The sequence below is a fragment of the Sorex araneus genome, chromosome 2 (assembly GCF_027595985.1).
Source record: "Sorex araneus isolate mSorAra2 chromosome 2, mSorAra2.pri, whole genome shotgun sequence".
Taxonomy (NCBI): Eukaryota; Metazoa; Chordata; class Mammalia; order Eulipotyphla; family Soricidae; genus Sorex; species Sorex araneus.
This window is the reverse complement of record NC_073303.1, coordinates 80,734,058-80,741,830: the sequence shown is the minus strand read 5'-3', so window position 1 is coordinate 80,741,830 and position 7,773 is coordinate 80,734,058. Positions and strand designations below refer to the sequence as shown.

Below are 7,773 nucleotides of genomic sequence, written 5' to 3'. Positions count from 1 at the left end.
AGATTTTGGCATAATACCTGAAATATACACCGCTCATTAACTCTTTGATAAGGGAATGAACAAAGGAGAATTGAGCTAAGACAGCGAGCTCAAAACAAGACCAAACTGAGGGGTCAGGTATAATAGATGAGGCTGCATTGAAAGTCTGCTCTAGCTGAAATTCAACTGTGAAAACAAGACAATTGCTCAGTGGCATAGAAAACTGCCTTGCAAAAGCAAAGCCACATTATATCCTGGTGCTGCTCACATACATGGATCATGGTGCCAGGGGCTTTGCTTTCTAGAATACAGAGGCCCCAAATAAAGCATTCAGGGGTTTTAGAGATGGTACAGCAGGTATAGCGCGTGCTTGCATGTAGCTGATCTGTGTTCAATACCTGGCATTTTATATGGTCCCCCAAGCACCGCCAGGAGTAATTTCTTATTGCAGTGACAGGAGTAATCTCTGACCAATGCTGTGTGTGGCCCAAAAAGCTCAAAACATACTAAGAAAATAAAACAAAGCATTCAACCTCTGAAACACCACAGACAAGCAAGTATGTACACTGCAACTAAATATGTATGAACATCATGGTCATCAGTGTGAACTGTGTAAGTCATCCCACATACACCCTAACTCCCACAAGCACAGTGACCTCCTATGAACATTACAACCAGAATATACATGAGCACCACCACTATTAATGTGAGACCCCTAGAGAACACTAGAACCAGATGTGTAAACCCTGGCAAGCACAATCAATCATGTGCTTGACCTCCTGATCTTCACAACAAGAGCAACAGCAGGGCGGGGGGTCGAAAAACAAAAAACTTGAACTGAATCTATTTCTAATTGACTATTCTGTGACTAAATTCTCCCTCTCTACTATTCACAACTTCTGGCTAAAGAATTTATAATTCCTGTAAATCACACAATCAATATTACCTCCCAAACTGAATACTCTTCATCTAGAGATTTTGTTAAAGTGAAAACTATGATTCAATACATTAGAGTGAGGTGATTCTGCGTGTCCAACAAGCTCTCAGGAGCCTATGTGCCCGTGATGAACAGAACACACTTTCTTTTATTATGAAAAACCGCACTCTAACAAGGGGGAACATTAACTCGTTTATCTGTAAGCATTTCTGCAAATTTTTAAAACAGTATTGGGGGTCGATACAATTAGCATAACCATCCTGCCCTTATAAAACAGGACAAAACTCGGTAAGGGAAACTGGGGACATTGGTGGTGGGAAATGTACACTCCTGAAGGGACAGGTGTTTGGAAAATTATATGACTGAAACTCAATCATGAACAACCTTGTAACTATGTGTCTCACTGTAATTCAATTTAAAAAAATTTTTTTAATAAAACTAAAATTTAAGAAACAAATAAAACAGGCCCCAACAGTGACACAGTCAGAACTGGAACCCAGACTGTCTCATTAGCTAGCTGCAAAGGCCACATCCAGGAGACGACCCAGCTCCCAGGTACCAGCTGGAAGGGAGGGAGCGTGACCACGTCCACCTACTAATTGCCAGCCTGGCTCATTTGGACCCTGAGTGGCAGGTCTGTGTGCCTGTCTTGCTCCACCCATCCCTGGGTTCCCCTTTCACGGATGAGAAGTCTAGTCCCGGCAAGAGCTGGTTAAGGACGCATCAGGACAAAACTCTGACATTGAAATTGGAACCTAGCCCTCAGGGACCGCTCGCTCTGCCGCCTCGGGAAGGGAGGAGGCGCCACTCCCAGCTGCACCCAGGAAGGCACCCGGGAGCTCTAAGTGGACACCCGAGCTCCAGGCGCCCTCCCCGCCCGCATCCGGCACGAGCCTCTAATCCCATTAGCTCTCCCACAGTGCCCTCTGCCGGCCGCGGCTCGCTGCGCCCTGCCTGGGAATCACTTCCGGGGCTTCCGGAAACGGAGCCTTCTCTTCCGGGGCAAGCCGCCCGGCGGCCGCACACGTGGGTGCACGGCGGGGATCCGAGCCGGGCCGCGGTGAAGTTGATTCCAACCGTGGGCGCGCGGGGAGCCGGCGCCATGGAGGGCCACAACGTTGAGGAGCTGCTGGCCCAGGCGGAGCGGGACGAAGCGGAGAAGCTGCAGCTCATCACGGTCCACAAAGAGCTGGAGTTGGAGTTCGATCTGGGCAACCTGCTGGCCTTGGACCGGAACCCCCCGACGGAGGTGCAGCGCGCGGGGCCCGCTCTGGAGCGCGAGCTGCGGGCCCTGGCTCGGGACAACACGCAGCTGCTCCTCAACCAGCTGTGGCAGCTGCCCACGGAGCGCGTGGACGAGACGCTGGTGGCGCGCCTGCCCGAGCCCACCACGCGCCTGCCGCGCGAGAAGCCGCTGCCCCGGCCGCGGCCGCTCACGCGCTGGCAGCAGTTCGCGCGCCTCAAAGGCATCCAGCCCAAGAAGAAGACCAATCTGGTGTGGGATGAGGTGAGCGGCCAGTGGCGACGCCGCTGGGGTTACCAGCGCGCCCGCGACGACACCAAGGAGTGGCTGATCGAGGTGCCCGGCAACGCCGACCCCATGGAGGACCAGTTCGCCAAGCGCGCGCAGGCCAAGAAGGAGCGGGTGGCCAAGAACGAGCTGAACCGGCTGCGCAACCTGGCCCGCGCGCACAAGGCGCAGCTGCCCAGCGCCGCCGGCCTGCACCCGACCGGACACCAGAGTAAGGAGGAGCTGGGCCGCGCCATGCAGGTGGCCAAGGTCTCCACCGCGTCCGTGGGGCGCTTCCAGGAGCGCCTGCCCAAGGAGAAGGCCCCCCGGGGCACCGGCAAGAAGAGGAAGTTCCAGCCCCTCTTCGGGGACTTCGCAGCCGAGAAAAAGAGCCAGTTGGAGCTTCTGCGAGTCATGAACAGCAAAAAGCCCCAGATGGACGTGACAAGGGCCACCAACAAGCAGATGAGGGAGGAGGACCAGGAGGAGGCGGCCAAGAAGAGGAAAATGAGCCAGAAGGGCAAGAGAAAGGGGGGCAGGCAAGGGCCGGGGAGCAAGAGAAAAGGGGGGCCGCCTGGTCAGGGAGGTAAGAGAAAAGGGGGCTTAGGAGGCAAGATGAACCCCGGGCCTCCTGGGCTGAGTGGCCGGAGGAAAGGGCAGCACCAAGGCGGAAAGAGAAGGAAGTGAGTTTCCCCCCCCGAAATGCCCACCGAGGACTCTGCACTCTGAAAGTTCTAAGTTCTGGGGGAGGGAGCGCAGGTGATGGTAGAGAAAATGGACATCCTTGAGGTGGAAGGGACAGGACTATCCTCGCTTCAAATAGCTGAACTCTACAATTATTGGGTTCCCCCCATACGAAAAACTCTTGGAGATTGAAGTGTGTATTTGATGGACAGGGTAAGAATGTGGTCTAAACTAGGAAAGTGGCTTCATAGCAATCGGGGGTTTTGTTTATTTTTTAAAACTTTGGATATGGTTTGAGGAAAAGTTGGTCATATTTCTTATAATGGGCTGAGTTATAATGTGCATTATTTTTATAGCAAAGTTCTGTGTTTATCAAAGCGGGGGAAGGAAAGAACATTTTCAAAATATAGTTTTGAATATAACTTGTAAAGATTATTTAATAAAAGCGTGTCTAATGTTGCTTTAAACTGTGTTGGTAAAGATCTTACCTGATTACAGGGCACAGATTATGTTTTTCTTCAAAAGAAAAAAGCCAGAAGGATGGTGTCAACAAGGCCACTTTTATTGTAAAAACTCATTTGGTATTTTATAATCTTGACCATATTTAATAGGTACCTGAAAAATGACCCCATGCTTTTCAACACACACATGATAAATTTGAACTTTGCCAAATAATGGTAATCCTTATTCATCCCAGAAAATATATAACTCAACATTTTTGTCTCAATTTTTTTTTAAGCTTGTTTTGGGGTGTTTGGGAATGTGAGAAATCCACAAAATCCTTAATTGAAATATCTGTGATTTGTCTTTTCTGAACTGGTTTGCTTATGAGGTGATATTTTTACCCTAGACTTCTTTTCCTAATTCAGCTCTGTCAGGTGTTCTGAATAGATTTTATAGTATAACCCAGTCCAGGGGCCAGAGAGTATACAGCCGGTAGGTAAGGTGCTTGCTTTGCAGGCCAACCCAGGTTCAATCCCTGGCACCACCTAGGGTTCCCCAACCCCTACCTGGAGTGCTACCTAAGCACTGCTCGGTGTGGCCCAGTTGCCAAAATCCAGAGACTGTTTTGGGTGAGTTCAACTCTGCCCTACCTTCTAACCTTAAAAATTGATAGGGAAGTTGGAAATTAATTTTTGTTATTTTGTAATTCACTTGTTAAAAAATATTGCTATGAAACATTTTATAATTGGTTACCAAAAAAATACTCATTTGTTACTGCCTTAAAATGCTTTCTAATTTAAAGTTGACCATTTCCAGGGCTGGAGTGATAGCACAACAGGTAGGACATTTGCCTTGCACATGGCTGACCCGGGTTCAATCCCCAGCATCCCATATGGTCCCTTGAGCACCACCAGGAGTAATTCCTGAGTGTAGAGCCAGGAGTAACCCCTGTGCATTGCTGGGTGTGACCCAAAAAGCAAAAAAAAAAATAAAGTTGAGCATTTCCATAATCAAATTTCCCTCTGGGAAATGTGTACCTGACTCTTCTAGGCCATTCCAGATAGAGTAGAGATACTTTAAAGTACTGTTACAACTATTAAATGATTTACTGAAAACTTCATCAAAAGCTAACCAATTCACAGAGCATTTGAAAGGTTGATTCTCAACTGGTTATTTTGGTGTTTGTTGTGGGTATTGGGGGTGGGGGGAGAGAAGAAATAATACTTTTCGGTTTTGTGTTTGTTGGGTGTCACTCCTGGCCATGCGTAGGGCTTAATCCTGTCTCTGCACTCAGGAGTCACTCCTGGCTAACTCGTGGGATGGAACCCTGTGGCCCATGTGTGTGGCAAACCCCTTGTCCCCTGTACTGTCGCTCTCGTCCCTGTTTTTATATTCTTGCTACAGCAGTTACACACAGCATGGACTTGGGATTTTTTTTTTTAATTAAATCTCGGTGAGAACAGTTACAAAGGTTTAAGTCTTGACCCATCCCTTCACCAGTGCACATGTTCCACCAGGACTTGGGATTTTTGCCAAGTTCTTGTTTACCATTGAGTATAACCGCAGTATCTTGATTTATTCGAAATATATTTTTTTAAGGCAAAATAGCGTTGTGAAAAAAAAAAGTGAGTGGATAAAGAATGAACAGAAGATTTCAACAGTACCGTAGGCCCAGTGGAGCAGTTCGCCTTCGTGGCAGTCTCAAAGGTGAGCGAGCTGGAGTTAGGCTAGAGTTAAGCCGGAGCCGCGGCGGGCGGTGGGCGGGAGCGGGCGGCCCGCGGCCTGGATTGGCCGCCAGTGGGGCGGGCCGCAGAGACCGGACTGGCCATGGCCGCGGCCGCCCGCTCCCGGGTCGCCGACCTGCTGAAGCAGCTCCATCGGGCAGCGTGAGTGCAGGCCGGGCGGGCGGGGACCCAGAGGTGCCGCCGCGCCACGCAGCGTCCTTGGGCTGGGTCCGATACCCGTTCCTGCCGGTTGCTTTAAAGAACCTACGGGAGGGGGGGTCATCGCAAGTGCATGCCCTAGGAGACCCGGCCGCGGGCCAAGTGGGACAGGTGTGTGTGTGTGTGTGTGTGAGAGCATGAACCTGCAGAAGTGGGGGTCACCCCAAGTGCATGGCAACTGCATGCTCTAGGACTCCGGCCGCGGGCCAAGTGGGACAAATGTGTGTGTGTGAGCATGAACCTGCGGAAGTTTGTGTGTGTGTGTGTGTGTGTCTGTGTGTGTGCCTGAACCTGCGGAAGTGGGGATCACCGCAAGTGCATGGCAAGTGCATGCTCTAGGACTAGGACTCCGGCCGTGTGTGTGTGTATGAACCTGCGGAAGTGGGGATCACCGCAAGTGCATGGCAAGTGCATGCTCTAGGACTCGGGCCGCGGGCCAAGTGGGACACGGTGTGTGAGTGCATCCGAGTGTGCATTTGCGGCTGCAGTGCGGTGGGAGGAACTAAGGCCCGGGGACTACAATGCCTGGCCCCACGGTTGGGACAGACCCTCGAGGGACTGGCACCGAATCAAAACACATTGAGAGTCCTGGGTGTGTGCCCCGAACCGTAAACGGTTCTAGTGCTAGGGATTCCGAGATAGGTGGGCCGGGAAGCAGTTTCCAGGCCAGCAGAAAATCCAGAAAATCGAGTGAGGGGACTATGGTAAAAGGAAGGCAAGGGTTGGAGGGTGTGAAAGGAAAAGGTGGGTATGAGAAATCCAGGGAATTCCAACCCCGGCCGTGAGCAGCGAGGCAGCAAATTAAATGTTACGGCCTGCACGACTGGTCTTCCAGGAACGAGGGGCCCATGATCATGCTTAATAAATACTTGTGGAATGTGCAAGTGCACAGATCAGCTGGGAGATTTTTGAGCTAGTGGGTGGAAGATCCACCCACGAAGAGAAAAGTAGGAAAGGAAGGAGACTCCAGAAGTAGAATTTCAGCCAGAAGGAAAAGCAGCATTAGAGGCAAAAAATAAGTTTCCAGGATTTAATAGTATAAAGTCTGGACCTAACTTCATAGGAGGTGAGGATAGAGAGGAGAAATTGTGGAAGACCATGAACATTAAAGAAACTAATTCTGGGCACTTAACATATGCCAAGTACTACCCACTTCATATATACTATTAATAGTAATCTTTACCACAACTCTTATCGCATAGTGATTATTTATCTTATTTATCCTCATATGATGGATAAATAAGATAAATAATCTCACACAACAAGCAAGTGACACAGCCAGGCTTTAATCTCAGATACTCTTCTTTGCAATCATCATTCTCATTCCAATGCTAAGGGATTGTTACCATGTCCCGTAGATAATAGAAAGTCACTGAAGCAATAGTTCTCATGGCAAAACATTAATGAAAATCCAGACCAGAGAGATTGCTCAACAAGCTGAGTGCATGCTTGGTATGAAAGATGCCCTGGTTGGGTCCCTGGCACCAGTTGCTTCAGTACCACCAAGAAAGACCACTGATTACAGTGCTGGAGTAGTCCCTGAGCACTGCCAGATGTGACCCTAAAATCACCAACAACCGGGACTGGAGCGACAGCACAGCGGATCGGGCATCTGCCTTGCACAAGGTCGACATAAGTTGATTCCCAGCATCCCATATGGTCCCCTGAGCACTGCCAGGAGTAATTCCTGAATGAAGAGCCAGGAGTAACCCCTGTGCATCGCCAGGTGTGACCCAAAAAGAAAAAAAAAAAACCCAACAACCAGTAAGAATCCTGTAGCCAAATAAATTTGGGGAGCTAGTCATGTCCCATGGCCTCCTTTGGAGAGTCAGGATGGATGTTGGTACATGAGGGGTTCTGTGAGGATTTGAAGGCAAAATGGAAAGAATCAATTTCAGCTGTATTAAAACTCTGTTTTCAATCATCATAGAAACTTATTTTTTTTTTATTTTTACGAGAGTATCCTGCCCGCATGGCAGAGCCTGGCAAGCTACCCATAGCGTATTCAATATGCCAAAAACAGTAACAAGAAATCTCACAATGGAGATGTTACTAGTGCCAGCTCGAGCAAATCGATGAATAACGGGGTGACAGTGTGATACAGTGCGATTTTATTTATTAATTTCTTTTTGGGTCACACCTGGCAATGCTCAGGGGTTAAGTCCTGGCTCTGCACTCAGGAATTACTCCTGGTGGTGTTCAGGAGACATTATGGATGCTGGGGATCAAACCCAGGTCGGCCACATGCAAGGCAAACACCCTACCTGTTGTACTAT

At 49.3% G+C, this 7,773-nt stretch overlaps 2 protein-coding genes across 3 annotated transcripts in view; both read left to right on the top strand.

The window, feature by feature from the left end:
• The first annotated feature begins 1,919 nt into the window (after positions 1-1,919).
• On the top strand, positions 1,920-3,577 carry RRS1 (ribosome biogenesis regulator 1 homolog). Its single transcript, XM_004602419.2, has one exon. The coding sequence runs from the start codon at positions 2,019-2,021 to the stop codon at positions 3,111-3,113; it is 1,095 nt and encodes a 364-aa protein (XP_004602476.2). The 5' UTR covers positions 1,920-2,018; the 3' UTR covers positions 3,114-3,577.
• Positions 3,578-5,331: 1,754 nt separating this feature from the next.
• The window catches only part of ADHFE1 (alcohol dehydrogenase iron containing 1), a 38,388-nt gene continuing 35,946 nt past the window's right edge, over positions 5,332-7,773 (top strand). Inside the window, exon 1 of one of the 2 annotated variants that reach the window (XM_055127195.1) lies at positions 5,332-5,440. In XM_055127195.1, the coding sequence (XP_054983170.1) occupies positions 5,382-5,440 (59 nt within the window). In that variant the 5' untranslated portion in view covers positions 5,332-5,381. Of the gene's footprint in view, positions 5,441-5,474; positions 5,609-7,773 lie in introns of those variants that run through there. The other variant, XM_004602418.2, reaches the window with a different exon arrangement.